Source organism: Mesitornis unicolor, unplaced genomic scaffold (genome assembly GCF_000695765.1).
Source record: "Mesitornis unicolor isolate BGI_N332 unplaced genomic scaffold, ASM69576v1 scaffold4977, whole genome shotgun sequence".
Taxonomy (NCBI): domain Eukaryota; kingdom Metazoa; phylum Chordata; class Aves; order Mesitornithiformes; family Mesitornithidae; genus Mesitornis; species Mesitornis unicolor.
In genome coordinates this window covers 3,951-21,343 of record NW_010195567.1, presented here as the reverse complement: position 1 = coordinate 21,343, position 17,393 = coordinate 3,951, and the positions used below count along the sequence as shown (strand labels likewise).

General features: G+C 38.3%; 1 protein-coding gene across 1 annotated transcript; it reads right to left on the bottom strand.

Annotated features, from left to right (window-relative positions):
- Positions 1-1,241: 1,241 nt before the first annotated feature.
- Positions 1,242-9,881, bottom strand: NAPEPLD (N-acyl phosphatidylethanolamine phospholipase D). Its single transcript, XM_010188157.1, has 4 exons — positions 9,575-9,881; positions 3,911-4,557; positions 2,762-2,876; positions 1,242-1,527 (listed from the first exon to the last, which is right to left on the bottom strand). The coding sequence occupies exons 1-4, from the start codon at positions 9,869-9,871 to the stop codon at positions 1,402-1,404; spliced, it is 1,185 nt and encodes a 394-aa protein (XP_010186459.1). The 5' UTR covers positions 9,872-9,881; the 3' UTR covers positions 1,242-1,401.
- Between the last annotated feature and the right edge of the window lie 7,512 nt (positions 9,882-17,393).

Below are 17,393 nucleotides of genomic sequence, written 5' to 3'. Positions count from 1 at the left end.
CACTGATCCTTGCCTCCTTGTGCTGTTCTTTGTTGGTATTAAGATCTGTAAGACTTCCAGGAGCTCCCAATATAAATTTTTAAAAGATAAGTGTCAACAGTTAAAAGATTACTTTAGTTTGCTCTTAGTATGAAATCTCAGGAACTGATTTTAATTGCTTGCCGGAAGTTCATGTCTTTAAATTGCAGAGAAGTAATGTGTCTTTTTTAATTTCTCTTCATGGAGTATGAACAGAAAATGTAATGCACAGCAAGAGAAAAAAAGTTACATATATCCCATAGACCAAAACAAATCATGAACAAAAAAAACAATTTGCCAATTAATTATGAAGGAGAATAGCAACCCTTTTTATTGGCAGCAGTAGGCTTTAATTGTGTAAATTAGCATGGCAATTTGATACAGATACATTTTGCCAAGTTTTACAATACTGAACAACATTGTAATCTTTCATTCAGCTTTAAAATGATAGGGAAGCTATACGAAAAAATACCACAGCCCTTGCTTAAGACTTTTCACTTAAAAAACAAAAAGTAGTTAATAATGGGCTGAGTCAATGCAAAAGACAAGTGCCGTTAAGGGATTCTTCTATTTCATGTACTGCATTTGACAAGAAAGTTACTTTAGACACATTCGGGCCCAACTTAAAAATATTGACAAACAATGAAAGTGTGCAGATACTCTGGCCAGCAGCAAGTTTTACACATCAATGATGCAATATTAAATTATCTCTTTCTTTAAAAGGCACATTTCTGTAGATCATTGTAAAATTCAGCTTCTGTGGTTCATCAATATAGAATGTAGAAGCACTCAGTAAAACAATTATTTTACTGTGCTTGTGCTTTAACAACACAGCTGTATTGGAAGACTCCACCCCACAAAACATACAGTGAAGCTATCAAGGTACGGGGCATAACCTGAAGATGAATGACTAACAAGTGGGAGATGACATTTTAACAAGGACTCATTCAAGTCAGCCATTAAGTCTAAGAATATGTCCTGTGCTGGGGTTATTATTGCTGTTGCAGGTAAGATGAAGAGTTAAAAAAACAACAAACCCTCCAAAACCCCTGAACAAAACAAACAAAAAAAATCAAACAAAACCAAAATACTCCAAACAGTAATTTATCAGTGGTATACATAAGAATTGAAACTGCAAGTTATTCCCAGAAAATACCTTATCTATTAACCAGTTTTTAGATCACCTCTCAAAATTTATAAACAATGTAACTAGTAAAATTGATAATGAAATTGGTATGCGGGTTTTAGTTCTCAAACTGACAAACCTGACATCTAAAAATCCAATTCACTCCAAAAAACCTGCTTTGTAAGTACATCGTATTAATATTTGTAACATTAGTTGCTAGTTCAAATCAGAGCTTAAAAGGGACTGCTGCTGTTTCATTATTCAAACCCATCATTTGTACTCAAGTCCCGTGATTCTCCATGGTCTAAGACAAAGAAATCTTCTTTTTTCAAGCCATATCTTTCAAGAGCTTCGTTCAGTTTAACTGGAGGATCCAAGTAATACTGAAAAAATAAGAATATGAGGGAAAATATACCATTGCAGTATTTTGGAAAGAAAAGAACATCACTGCTCTAAAAAAGAAATGGTTTACAGTTTAAACATTATGTAAAAAAGGGGGAATATATTTGTCAAATTAAAATGTTTGGCTTCATTTTCAGGTTTTAAACCATAGGAATGCTGATTTACAGCTGTAGAGTAACTAGCAATGCACAAGCTACCATCCAAAAGTCAGACTTCTTAAATGTATTGAGCTGGATCTCAGAAGCAGAAATAAATATCCGTATTGCCGGCCCCGAGGAGGAAGCGTGAGCGGGTCAGCAGGTGGCGCTTCCTCTCATTTCGTAAAACAAAGTAGTCAGCTTTAGTGTTTAAAAACTAGTGCATTTCAGTGAGGGCCCCCTGAACTTACTAAATTTTATTCGTTGCGATTCAGAAAAAGCATCACAAAGGAGAAATCATCCAATTTTTTTGTGCTTCTAAATACACAACAGCATTTGTACTGTGGGCACTAGTGACAGACTAGCTTATTACAAGCACTGTGGATAGAAAATGTTATATCAAAGTTAAAAACATGGCATATCAAGTGAACGTAGCTAACACCATCAGGACTGAGTTATAAGATAAAGGGGTGCAACTGATGCAGAGATAAAGTTGAGAATCAGCTACCAGACAAGGTGTATCAAAGTAGATGTAGATTCCCCTTTCACTGCATTTTTAGTCACTGTTAAGGTATCTGGGTGGCCTCCTTATGAGAGCTGGGGACTCAGAGTAGGGATGGATTAAAAAATAATAATTAAAAATTAGCAACTCAGAATAACTCTGTTTTTCATATTCTTCCTGGTATCTAACTAGGAATCAACTATTAAAATACGACTCAATATTACTAGACAGATGTGATTAAGAAATACTGTATTGTCCTACAGGCCTACAAGTCTTCCTGTCTCCAAGTGATGCACTGTTGAGTTTACTTTTACATTGCATCAGATATCCTCAATATTCGTTTCAATAACTCTGTACTTCCACATTAATCTTAACCATGGAAACATTTTATGTAATTGGTTATGAAAAGATAAGCATTGTTTTAACTGCAGTACATGTAGTAACAACTTTTCATGCATCCAAAGTTTGCATTTTAAGTATACATTAACAGATATGTAAGTTAAACTGCAAGAGCAAAGCTTCATTAATGACTGTGCACTCAGGAAATGTGGACTCAGGTGCAGTGTTGACATTTACCTCATTTGCTAAAGCAAACGTCCCCCAGTGAATTGCTACAGACTTCTTTGCTTGAACATCAATATGGATTCTTACTGCTTCCTCAGGATCCACATGCTGGTATTTCATAAACCACCTACCAAAACACAAAGTAAATGTTTGTGTCACCTAATGCAGTGCAAGATTTCTTCTTTATTCACATTGGGTAAGTTGCAAAGAATTAAAAAAAACAAAACAAAAACCAAAACAACAAGCCACCAAACTCTCACCTAATAAAAAAAAATATGTAGCAAGTATGTCTGAAGAACATATGGAGCACTAAAAACCAACAAACTGGAATATACCAACATACCCACAAAATAGCAGTATTCGTGCATTTCAGTGCCCTTTTCAAACTTCTTTTTCTTATCCATATTTTTAGTAGTATAAGGACATATAACTGGTGCCTTGAGGCATTAAAGCCACAGATTTAAATCCATGCCTGTAAAAATTTCATGCTAGGAGCGCACACAAGAAGTGTATGCTTCAGAAAATAGCCTAAGGGTGCAGTGGTAAAGCAGAAGAGAGAACCTGGCAATTCTTGGAGATTTTTACTAGATTTTTACCACATTATTCTGATTCCTATCTTCCCTTCCCAGCCTACACATGCATTGCTTCCAGCATTATGTGTCAGCATTACCAGCTAAAACTTTAGATACTCCATCATAACTCAGATACAGATGCCTACACAAACAGATCTTTCACACTCTATAAAGGAGTCATCTGTATCTCCAGATAAGTTGCAAAAACAGTGTGAAGACTGAAGCAAAAGAAAAAATGCAGCAAATTGCATGCATCTAAACAGGCTGGATTCAGTGATGCTATTTCAGAAAAAAAGTCACTAATTCATTCCAGATTTTTACTCAACATTTTTCATGGAAGAAGGTCAGTTGATTCACTCTTGCTGTGCTTAAGACTAATGAAAAAGCTCTCCAAGAACAGCACACATAGACATCCTAGACATTTCAGCTCCATCTTCTTTGCCTCAGCAATGTCCTTCTTTTGGCTCTATATTCTATTGTATATTCTTAATAAAATATTTCCTACAGCTTTGACTTCTAAGTGTATTTTTTTTGTCATCTGCCTATATCATTTCATTTATGTATTTTGATCAAACTTTGTTTTTCATACCTTGGCTCATAAGCTCCAATGGGGATGGCTGCAAGATCAAAAGGTCCAAACCTTTTACCTATCTGTTCAAAACCAACACAATATCCAGTATCTCCTGCAAAGAAAAACCTATTCCAAGGTCCCAAGACAGACCAGCTGCCCCAGAGAACCTTGTTGTCATCTGTCGCAGTCCTTTTGCACCAATGTTGAGAAGGAGTGAAGACAAAAGTTACCGCATCGTGACCAGGGACGCAGTTCTCTTCCCACCAATCCAGTTCAATCACATTCTCACAACCACATCTCTGCATCCAGTCCAAGAGCCCCAGCGGCACAAACCAGCGCAGCTCACTCCCAAAGCGTTCGTTTAAACTCATTACGGTGTTGTAGTCCAAATGATCATAATGGTTGTGGCTGATCATGACTGCATCTATTTTGGGGAGCTGCTCTACTGTGCACGGAGGTCCTCGGAAGCGCTTGGGACCCATCAGCTGAGTAGGGGAAGCTCGCTGGCTGAAGATGGGGTCAGTAAGAAACGTAAGTTCATCCATTTCCACCATAACTGAGGCATGTCCCAGCCACGTGACTCGCATTCCAGTTCCTGTCTTCCCAGCGAGTTCTGGCTTTTGAACAAAGTAAGGTTTTAATACAGGAAGCTCTTTATCAAGTTCCTAGCAAAAAAATACAATATGTATGAGAGATTTCAGAATGTACTTGGCCACGGAACAAAAACTGTATACAAGGCACAAATCATTAGAGTCAAGACTTGCATTTTGTTTACATTTTTAGGCAACCAAAGAACTGCAACACAAAACAGATGCCTTTTTAATTACCATTTTCCCAGCTACTTCCTCCTAATTTCCTCTTAGGTTTTCATAACATTGTCACTTCTCTGGCAAGAGAGAGAAGAGAGCTTGAGAGTATCCCATCACACCAGCAGACCTAGTAAGAGTCTGAAAGCATTGCAGTGAGAGCACTGCAAGGCACTAACAACATCCTGGGAAAGACTTTGCAATCCATTGGCCTTCCTGACCTGGAAATGAATACGTACACACCCACATATATATATTTATATATATACACACACACACACAAATATACACATATACATATATACACACTGCTACTGTAACAAATGCTCAAGTTTAGCTTGTGCAATTAAATGATGGATCCTTTAAGTCCTAGCACAAGTAACAAGCCCATGGATGAAAGAGAATGCAAAGCTCCCAACAGCATTCTGCCAAAGCTCTGTTCTGTGAGCCTTTAGCAGGCTGTCTCTCTCCAGTATGTATAGAAGCAGCACGTGGAGGTTAACTTCACTTGGCTAATGTTAGCTTTTACAATCGTCTCTTTCCATCCTGCCAATAATTCAATGAACATTCATAAAACACAAACTAAAACTCAGAATTCATTTTTAAAACAGTTCTTTAGGCACTTGGCTATTCTTCTCACAATGTTTTATTGAAGCCTTCTAGGTAATTAAAGTTTAATTATTGCTGAATAAATCACAGAACGTTAGGGATTGGAAGGGACCTCAAAAGATCATCACTATACTGTTCTCTCTGTACGTCCATGATGCAGTCCCATGAATTACTTAAATCAACCTAAATCCATATTCCTTTGTAACAAAGTTATGGAAACCTTCTCCCCGACCTGCTCTCTTATTCCAGCCTCAATGCTTACACAGCCCCTACTCAAGTCTGACAGATCAAAGAACTGATCCAGCTGAACATTAATCCAGAGGAGGAAAATAGACAGCTTTCAGCTTGATCAGCTTCCAAATTTGTCTCTATGTGCAGCCTCAAGAAGACAGCTGGCACAAAGGAGGCCATGGCTGTACATTATCTACTGAAACTCATCGTCAAACCACTGCTCATTCTCTCATTTTGAACAGGAGTTATGTTCTTCACTGCAGTTTGGTTGAGATGCTTATGCTGAAGATTTATTTGCAATAAATAAAGAGTTTTCCTATTTAAAAAAACTAATAAACAAAAAGTCTTCTTGGGGCTCCCGAGCATCTCCAGCTCTGCTACAGTGTGCTAAGGCTCTCCTCACATTACTTGAGAAGGATTTTCCTCTGCTAGGCACCTTCTACAGACTCCTGGCGCTCTTCTCTCCCTGATAATCGCAGATATTCCAGCACTTCAGGTTCCTAGGCAGAGTCTCCCTACCATGGTTGCTGCTCTCATTCTCTCTAGGTGTAGGACAGATTAGTGCGATCAGTGAGCTTACACAGAGCTAACCTCCTGCTCCCTTAAAAGCCCAGCTGATGCTGTGACAGTTTACGAGTCCAGCATTTCCCCTGCTAAAACAGTTCTGACAGCTTCAGGAAAGTTACTTTCTCCATAGTATTTTATTGATTTGGAGGGCATATGCTGGAAAAAAACAAACACATACCCTCCTGCAATCCTACTTTAAGTAATAAAATATTAATGGAACTGCTTTTTCTGAGAGCTAATGGACAAGACATGTCTACTGCAAGTTTCATTCCTGTCTCCAGGAACAAGAAATGGATAACTTTCTATAAAGATGACTATAAGGTTAGTACAATACAATTACTTAATTCATACTAGAATAAACAAAGTATGAGCATTAGACCGAGACAAACTGCTGCTTCTCCAAGAAACAAACATCACTTTCTTATCTCTATTTCTAAGTACATGGGAATGACACTGACGGGAGAAATCTGAACCACAGAGAGCGTTAGATTGTGACACTTGGATTTAAAAAAAAGTGGAAGATCCACAAAACTAACATAATACTCAAAAATTAGGACAACCCACCAATTTACACATGGTCAAGTCAACAAATCTGATCATATCAAGGAAATTAAACTCCGATACAGAATTTAATAATTATTTGCAATTCCGGTCATTAAGTACATTTTTTAATAGAAAATGTTCTTTTTAAGTAGTTGTTTTTAAAGGTAGACTACAAATTATTCCGAGAACTCTAAATGAATCCACTTTACTTTTGCTGACATTTGACACAAACTAGTTTTTAAAATTAGTATCATGCAAGATTACCAAACAATACTAAACGGATTAAGAACAGACTAATTGGCAGATGTGAACAACAAGTTCTTAACTGAGACTTAAACACATTGTACTGGTTGTGGCTGGGATAGAGTTAATTTTCTTCCTAGTAGCTCAACATGTACAGTGCCATGTTTTGGATTTGTGACCAGAACAGTCCAGATGGCAGACTGATGTTTTAGCTATTGCCGAACAGTGCTTGCACAGCGTTAAAGGCAGTAGGCTGAGGGTGCACAAGAAGTTGGGAGGGGACCCAGCTGGGACAGCTGACCTCAGCTGACCAAAGGGGTGTCCCATACCATATGATGTCGTGCTCGGCAATAAAAGTGGCAGGAAGAAGGAGGAAGGGAGGACATTTGTAGTTATGGCCACAGGATAAAACAGCATAATGAATGAAATACATAATCTCATGGAACCTTGATCCTGCTGTACTTCTTGTTCTCTGTCAGACTAACCAGAAGCATATTAATACTACAAGAATTGTAACTGATCTTTGAAATATGGCATTAATGTCAAATCAGCTACCAACAGAAGCAAAATGTGCCTAATGCTGTCTTATCTTCATCACTGGAGTAATGCAAAAATTCCTCCTGCTGTGCCCCTTCCCCCTCCCATGTTGTTCTTTCCTTCCTAATGCAAAGCAAGAAGAAACACATGACAGGCTTTGGTAAGACTTGCTAATTAGCTTAGGATTTTTGGCTCTTAGCGTATACTGGAATACCACTGGATTTTACAGAAATTAGAACAATCTAAATTGTTGATCCAACAACTAATAATTAAAAATACTCCCAACAGCACTGAGAACAGTTTTTAATAAAGCCTGTAATGAAAATACCAGAAGTCTACGCATTCTGGATAACGATATAGACTTGTTATAAAGGCATGATTATAATACATAGAGCTTTTACACAGTGAGGTACATTTCCTGGCTAATATGTTTTGAGGTTTTTTTACATATGCAAAGCACTTGGTACAGATAAAGTGACCTTGCCCAGCATAGCATGGTATCACCAGGCACTTTCAATGTTGAAAATGAAGTTAGGAGTCTGCTCAGAGACATGCTATCTAGCAGTGCTAAATAAAGTATGGAGCCCTTTGTTTGAATTTTAAACAAGCTCAAAAATGCTTTACAAGTTCCTTTAGGTGTGGAGCAAACAGCTGGAAGAAGCATCAAAAAGGCTGAGGACTCAAGAAGTGCATTTCATTGATCCCTATCTAGGTTTTTCTATTTCTGATTTACTTTCTTCAGCTCCTGAATAATTGCAGACATTTAATTAAAAAATTTAATATGCAAAGCAATAAAATTAGTCCAAAAATTAATCCCAACTGGGTCAGAGAGACAGCTTTACAACTGGCACAGTGTAGACTTCTTTGTAATCATCCTTTATTGCAGGGATAATCTGTAAATTAAAGGGGAGTGCTGCAGTTCTCCACTGCCACAGCTCTATATTCTGCACTCTAGTACACCTTGGCACTGCCTTCTAGTTACTACCAGGTAACTCCAGTTACTACCCAGGTTTCTGACTGGTGCTGGCAAGATACAAAGCCCTACTGTACACAGATGGAATAGGGCAGCAGTCAAAGGCTACTGAAAACACCAGGGTGTGAATTTTATGCAAACATGGCCAAAATATCATAATGCAGCACACTGCCTTGAACACTGTGCACACTGAGGCACAACCACCATTACTACTAGAAGGTGCAGATAACATCTAGAAGCAGGACACTGTTGGAAGCAATCCCAAGACTGAAATAAGTTTGTTGTGCTTCTTTCTGAGGTAAAATAATTATCATTATAGAATAACTACACCCAAGACTATTTCTCCCTTAAACATGTTCTGTGCCACATATTCTTAAAGAAATTGTCAACCTTCTGACCATCACGTGTTAATAAGTAACATGGCTTTCCTGTCCACAAAGCTGATCAAATTCCTCTCTTCACAGGTAATTCACATAAGATAATGAAAAGTGTAAGCACTTTGCTAAACACTGACTGTGAGATTTATAGCTTATGCAATAAGCAATGCTCCAAGAACAAATAATGGTGTTTCCCAGTAAACTGGCACTGCATCTTTAGTGTTTCAGCACAAATACTTGCTCAGGTTAGTTTTAACATAAGCAATTTTTTCCTCCTGGTGTATTGAAACAGAAAAACATAGATTTGCATACACTTCCATAAGTAAATGGCAGCAACTACTACATTTTTATGAAACAGATATAACATATGTAGTAAATGGCAGTCTGGGCAAAAAACAAAAAGGCAAAATTTTTAAAATTAGATATACCACAGATATTTTATCCAATGTGAACATATTAGTAGTATGATTCATAACGCAACACCTCTTAAAAATGACACAGTGTAACTGTAGTTTATGACTGAGCTAGGGGACCATTTTTGTTGTTTTTGTAAATATAAACCAAGCTGGATAAATCAGAGGGTGTGGAACTAGGACAGAGGAAAAAAAAAAGAGAGGCAAAAACTGTTAACCTACCTTTTGAAAAGAATAAAGTGATGCTAAAATCAGAAAAAGAACACTTAGAATAGTCTCCAAAAGATGCCTAGTAAGTATTTGTTACAAACTGCTCTATGACATTCACCAGAGCAGAGGTAAAAGCAGCCTAAATCAAGAACAGAAAACACGCAAGTATTTACCTGCTTTGAGCATGGCACGTTGCTGTTATTTTTTTCCATGAGGGACCACTTCAAGATATTTGGCAAAGTTGGCGATTTCCATGTTGGCCACGGGTTGACAAATCTCCCATCTTTGCCCCTCTTTGACTTAGTTACATCTTCTTCTAACCTGTAGTCCAGCCTGAAGCTTTTCCTGGAGGTCCTGGAAGAGTCGCTGCCCCTGGAACCTCGACCCGAATTCTGGCGTTTCCTCACTGCTTCTTTAGGGTACTGGTTACTTGCAGTCAAAGGCTGGTCTTCATCCACTTTGCTATCCATATCTTTTTGAGAAGAACTAAAATAAATTTTAAATTAATCAATCTTTTCTGAGACTAACATCGGCATTCGTAAGACTGCATGTTCTCACACACATCAGAAACAAGCCTGCCCTTCTCATTTTATGATCTACTGTATTTTTTCCCCGACAAAATATGCTTTTAAAACAGTTGCTATTACACCAAAGACTTCAAAAACATGCTGTGGCAAGCAGACGTGAGATCTCTCTGTAGTTGAGGCAGAATTTTACTGCCGGGTATGCACAGCTCCAGATACTAACACTATTATCTACCAACTGCTAGAGCGAGGGGGAGGGGTTCCTTAATTTACGCTTTGCAAGAACAGCAAGTTCCATCTGAAACTTAGGACATTTAGTGCCTGATGTAGTACAATCCTGCAAACCTGTCAATGAGGCACTGGGACTACACAAGACCTTAGGATTTGCCGGTATAGGGACTTTATTTTGTCGTAAGAGCAGCAACCTCATGTAGCATCAATAATACATAACTTCTAGCGACAAGATGCACAAGCTGTTCGGTCGTATTTCCTATTCTGTCTAAAGCAAAGTGTATTGTAATAACAGTCAAAGTAACTGTTTCAAATACAATTTTGATACAAATGTAACTGAATTGGGTAGTGAAAGGCCACGGAAAATTGGACTATCTCAAATAAATCATGGCTGCAATGTCTGTAATTTAATTCCTTTGCGAAATGTAAAAAAAGTGAGAAAATAACTGAGAAAAGCTTATTTCTATAAAGTCACAATTCTGGGGCATTTCTTCGAAAACTGCAAGCTCAGCAGCCAGTCTCTTATTCCAAACTGCACTTCAGTGTTGCAGAGTTGAGGAATATGGAGACCCATTGATCTCATTATCGCCAAGGCAGAAAACACAAATATCCCTGTTCAATTTCAAAAGTTGCTGAAGCAATTCAGCTGAAGCTAAACACAAAATTTCAGTTGAAAGTAAATATATTGTCCTGACCTTTTTTTTTTTTTAAACAGATTGCTATTTTAAAGAATGCACAGCTTTCTGGGACTTACAAACTCTACCTGAGAAAAACCAGAAGATGACAAGTAATGAACAGACAGGACGATATATTGCTTAGATGCAGGAATAATTGTTAATAACAAATTGTGAAGTCTGTCCTGTAGAAAACTCTCACCACATGTTTTAGACTATCTACTATTTCATTAACTCAGATACTCAGACTTTACCTGCACACTCGTATGAGCAGCTCTGGGCTGATGTACCAAAGCCAGTCAACTCAAAACATTTCCAGAGAACAGAATTAAACCCCACAGTTTTCTTAGAAATTATTTCCTTATTGAGATATTTTCTAAGTTGCTGGGTATGCATATCTCACTGTGCCCCTCATAAGTTCATAACTACAGAGAACAAAAAATACTGTCACTGCAACATTACAGCTAAGATTTTACACACATAGAACAAAAGAAGTGTTACCAAATTCAACCCAAATGCATTCACTGGCGATGCTCTAACTTCAAATGCAGAGCCTGTCCCTACTGTTTCAGCAGCAATCGATTACTAAAAGGAAAGTGTGATGTTGGCTGCAAAGATATGGCAATTGATAAATATTGTGAAATTTTCTTAACAAAATAACCATTATTTTGCCAGACAGTAGAGATAAAATATGAACACATCAAAATTCCCTTCTGATAAAGAAGCACAAACAATATTCAGAAAACATGGCTGACAGAAGTTTTGTATACCTTTTGATACCTTTTTTTGATACTTTTGGTACCTTTGCTCATAATCTTGGTTTAATGCAATTGCTTTGTATTCTAGTTTCCCTGGAGTTTTACTGAAACTACTCCATTTATGTATTTTCTGTTTAGCAACACTATACCAGATCTGCATCATCATTTTCATTTAAGTGTTGATACTGCCAGGCTTTTTTCTCTATTCCACTAAACATTTACTAGACTCAGCCTTCAATGAACAGCCGCCCAACTCGCTCTGTACCATTTTAAGCAGACATAAACAGTAACAAAAAGCATCAGTGCCACAAAAAGGCAGGCAGAATACACAAAAAAATTGTAAGGGATATTTTAACTGTTATTTTAACTTAAGAGGGATTGATTTTTTTGGTTGGTTGGGGTTTTTTTTGGCATTCCTCAAAGAGCGTTTTCAATTCTAAGGCATCTTATTAATTTAGCAAAGCACGCAGACACAGCATAAACCATCTACTCTTCTAGAGAGCATCATGCACACAAATCACAAAAGTTTAATCAGATAGGTACTTAATTTCAGGAAATTCTTCTGTTAACATCTCAGATGTCTGATTTTTAAATATATATAACTACCATAATTGTTGTTCCTACAAGACATTTTATATTAGAGACCAGAGTGCCTAAGGTTTTATTTTTAAGCTTCTGTTTATCTATTCATTCATCTTTAACATAGGTGAATTCTACTTTCACTTAAATTTTCATATAAACCTTTGATCTTATTCTGAAAGTATAAACCTCTAGGGGAAGTAGGGATCAACTATGCTGATTAAACAAAGACAATGCCAAAACATTTAAGGCACTGCAGGTATCTGTCTGCCAACATATTTTCCACATGATGCACACACATTACTTTCATTAGTATTCCATAAGCAACTGAAGGGATAAAAGACCTCAGAGCTCACAGAATACTTTAAACCCTTTTACATGCATAAAAAAGGGACACATTTACAAACAATTAACTGACAAAGTATTCCTGATGAACTGTAGATTCCTTTGAAGAATCAATCTTGCCAGTTCATTTCTGTTTCACTTAAACTGGTAAAATATATCCTAGAACATTCATGGAATACAGTAAAAGTAATCTAATTTTTCTTATTAAAAGAGATAGATTAACATTTCTTGAAAGCCAGCAATTGTTAGCTTAAAATAAAACTCAACCAGTTATTAGTCCAAAGAGATTTTTACCCTTTTGCAAAAGAAAGTCTCTACAGACAAGGAGATTTGGCAGGTATACTTTAAATATTAGAAAATACCCAATCAAAAACAAGCTGGTTTTTCATCCAGCTTTCCTAAATTTTTCCTCAAGAAAAATAATAGTTTGGAACTTGAGAAATGAATTTAAGCACTGGATTGCCAGCCAAATTATGAGACACCAAAATCAAACTGGAGTAGAGTTGTGCTCACTTTCCGGGATAAGGGGGAAGGTGTCATGTCCTTTGTGAATATTTTACTATAAGGTTCCACAAGAAATCTTGTATTTTCCACACTTTTAAACAAAGAAGGAAACTACTCTTCTACTTCAAAGCATTAAACTGCTATGTTAAAAAATGGAACCCATCCTTCAGGATGAGTTGACTTAGCCCCATTTGTAAGAGAGGCTCAGGGCAGGACGCAACGCAACTGCCACCCTTGCCATGCTCAGAGGTGCTTTGCTGTTTCAACGGAATTTGGAAAAGGCAACAGACCAAGACATACAAACTACTAGAGGAGACCACCGGTCATGGCAGAAGGCCCTCTAGACAGAGGGGAAGGACACCACCGTCTGATGAAGGAAGATGAAGCCTAACGTGAATCAAAACACAGAGCTCACGTAACTGGTTTTTCAGCACCAAATACTAAGAGGCCTCTGGTAACCCACAGAGCATGAGAGAAGTTGTAGGTCAGGCAGGACATGGCATGGAAACCCCACATCTTACATCCTGGTAAAGAGGCTTCCACCTGTAAACATGATGCAGCCCTCAGGACAACAGGTTTGGGGTCAACTGTTTATTTTAGCATTGCTTATATAACTGAAAACTTGGATACACACATTTTGGCTTTGAGTTTTCTGTTTATTTAGGAAAATAATTAAAAGTTTAACTAAATATTTTAAATCTTTGTTTCAAAAGAACCTTGGAAACAGTATACATTAATATTACAAGAAACACTCTGAATTTTTTTTCCTTTTTAAATGGTCTTTTAAACACAGCAGAACTTCAAGCCAAATAAAATTATTTTAAGAAGAAATGCATTGACAAAAAATCTACTGTGAGTCTTCACCTTTTCTATCCAATCTCCTCTAACATCAACCACTCCTTAACTGAAATGGATGTAGTTCCCCCTAGTAAGCATATAGCTATGCACAGACACGCTACTACCCATGAAGTCTGCCAGAACAGATTTATCCTTCTTTTCTACAAAGAAATGTGGTGCTCATTTAACAAATCCATGAGCCAGAAAGTTTAGGAAATACTTAGTATGAAACTATGGTTTACTGGGAACCCAACAACATCCACAAAGCCTTACACTTACCTTGCAAACATACCACAGCTTTCCAAATATCCTTAATTTTCTCTAATTTTGAAGCAACAAGTCTGGCTCATTTCTAACGGCTGTCTCTCTGTATAGACTACATCCAGAACTGGGCTGCACTACACATCACCTAAAAGGGCCAGCACAATTCCTAGCAAACTCACACCACTGTAGCCTTATCAAAGTAGGAATCTGATCTTTCTGCAAGCCATATACTGCTACACAATTCAGAAGTTTTTCTTCCAACATACATATTTTTATGACTGCAAAAAGAACACTTTTTGGTTTCAAACTAAAAAAACAAAACAAGCCAGGATTTCAGCTAAAAGGTAAGGCATTTGCAAACACGAGGAAGCATATAAGCAATTTTCTGGAAAAAGAAAAGGAAAAAAAAAAAAGACTTGCACACTTAACTATCAAATGACTGCCAGCTAACTTTTGGCTGTGCTTTTATTTTTCCTTCAGGTCTGAAGTTGTCTGCTTTAATTAATGAACAGTTTGAGACTGGAAAATTCTGAATGCATTTAAACTTTTATCGTGCGGTACTTCAGGCTGTTCATCATACCGCTGTAGCCTTATAAAAGTGAGAACCTGAGCTTTCTGCAAGCCATGTAATGCTACACAACTCAGAAGTTTTCTTTCATTACACATATTTTTTATGACTGCAACAGCCACTATTCCAGGTACTCTTGGTCTTACAATTTTATACATAGATCATCTCTCAAGCTTGCATCAGGCTGATCTACAAATGCTTTTATTATTTGAGACTTCCCATTAGAACTTGCAAACAAGAACAGAAGCACAGAAATTTTCATTCAAATTATCTGTTATTTTAACAGCCAGCATGATTCTTGGATGCACCCGTTTCGTAACACTGCTACAGATTGCCAGCCCAGTTCTGCTCTGTTCTTGGCCGATCTGTATCCCGACTCTACAGTGATCCTGTGTAACGTTCAAGAAAAATTAATAACTGAGCTGATAACAGAAACAGCTCTTTCCATAAACAACCTCATAGAATTAGGATGAATCCTTTACCATTCTTATCTAGTTTTGAGGATCAACAGCAAAACAAAGCAAAGTTTTATTTAGACACAACAGAGAAAAAAAGATTTAGTTACAAATAAAACAAATGTGAAGGATCTACCCAGGATTGTCTGTAGGCATATTCTTACAACAGCTGTATTACTTAAGCAGTCATCACCATAAGCCAATCCATTTCTGCCCTCATTTCTCCCCGACGCTTGCCAAAATGAAGGTTTGTGTCCACATGGCGAACTAGTTCAAGAAACTGATGCAGCTTGAACTGATGTCACTGCTTGTCTTCCCAGCCCCTAGAGAAGCACTTAATTTTCACCTGCATCACTGTGTAGCCATGCAAGTGTTTATACCAACAAACTGGCTAGGACAGGGAAGGGCGAGAACATGATTATGCTCTTGTAAACAAAAACTACTTAGGCAAATGTTGCTATAAAAAATAATTCATTAAATACCCTCTATTTAGAATTCACACAGTGTAGCTCAGTTACGTACACCACCAAGTTAGGTTCAACAATTCCTTAAAACATTCATTTTCAATCTATTCCCTATCCAAAGTTTCATCCATATTTATTACTGATACTGCTTAAACTCCCTAGCTGCCTCCTTCAAAAGTGATGTTTCATATTATAACCAAACAACATCAATAGCTACCTACCATCCAAAAGGAAGCCCACTGCTCTTACCACACATTCCGACCTCTACTTTCCTGGCATTCCTTAGGGGAACTAAACCAACAGAAAGCTATTCATAGCCATTAGAGTGCCTATCAGCTACATCCTTATATGCCTCTGGATACAAATGCAAACAGGCTTTAGGGTCAGGTCCATCAGCAGTACCTGGAGCCAACTCTTTCTCAACTCTGGGTTAAATCTGATCAGCTACAGGCATTGTATCAGCTGCATAAAGATGCCTCTTCCTGGACCTGGGGCATCACATTAAATATTTTCCCATTGTTTCCAGGTACTCTAGTTGACTGTCCCTGTCCAATATGAGCACTTTGTAGTCCTCAAATGTGTTTATGAACTGTATTTAATATTACAGAAGTCTTCTGTTACATGCTGTTGTGGTTTAAGCCCAGCCAGCAACTAAGGACCACGTGACCACTCACTCAATCCTTCCCCCAGTGGGATGGGGAGAAGAAAATATAATGAAAGGCTCATGGGCCAAGACAAGAACAGGGAGGGGTCACTCACCAATTATGGTCATGGGCAAAACAGACTCAGCTTGGGAAAAAAAAAATCAATTTAACTTGTTACCAATCAAATCAGAATAGGAAAATGAGACATAAAACTAAATCTTAAAAACACCCTCCCCCACCACTCCCTTCATCCCAGGCTCAACTTCACTCGTGATTACCTCCTCCCCGCCAGCGGCACAGAGGGATGAGGAATGGGGGTTGTGGTCAGTTCATCACATGTCGTAGACTCCTCACACTCTTCCCCTGCTCCAGTGTGGGATCCTTCCCATGGGAGGCAGTCCTCCACAAACTTCTCCAACATGAGTCCTTCCCACAGGTAGCAGTTCTTCATGAACCCTTCTATGGGGTGCAGTCCTTCAGAAGCAGACTTCTTCAGCATGGGATTCCCACACAGTCACAATCTTCTTCAGGTGCAACCACTTGCTCCAGCATGGGGTCCTCCATGGGCTGCAAGTGATCTCTGCTCCATCATTAGCCTCCATGGACTGCAGGGGGACAGCCTGTCATCTCACTACAGGCTGCAGGGGATTCTCTGCTCCAGCACACCTCCTCCTCCTTTCTTCACTGACCTTGGTGTCTGCAGAGTTGTTTCTCCCACATCCCACTCCTCTCTCTGCTGCAGGTTACCCAGTAGGTTTTTTTTTCTTTCCCCTCGTCTTCAATATGTTATCACAGAGGTGCTCCCACCACTGCTGATTGGCTTGGCCTTGCCCAGAGGCAGGTCTGGCTTGGAGCCAAAGAAGCTTCTAGCAACATCTCACAGGAGCCACCCCTGCTACCAAAACCCCACCACACAAACCCAGTATGATCCCTGATATGACAGTAGTTGTCCATAGGGTCTTGCATATTAACACAGATGTAATTTCCCTCTCTACTCTCATCTTTCACTGCAGTCTTCAATCAAAGTAACCAGAAGTTGGCATGTGGCCATCACATTTAAAAGAGCAGCCTAGTCTATCATGATTAAGCACAAGAGCAGTGTAATTTTGTGCCATTGCTGAAGCAGTCACCAAAGGAAAGCAGGA

Coding starts and splice junctions, on each gene's coding strand:
- NAPEPLD (XM_010188157.1), bottom strand. CDS start 9,871: ATGGATAGCAAAGTGGATGAAGACCAGCCTTTGACTGCAAGTAACCAG. Junction 2,877..3,910: donor ATTGGAGCTTATGAGCCAAG/GTATGAAAAACA, acceptor GTGTTTTGGTAG/GTGGTTTATGAAATACCAGC. Junction 1,528..2,761: donor CGTTTGCTTTAGCAAATGAG/GTAAATGTCAAC, acceptor TTATTTTTTCAG/TATTACTTGGATCCTCCAGT.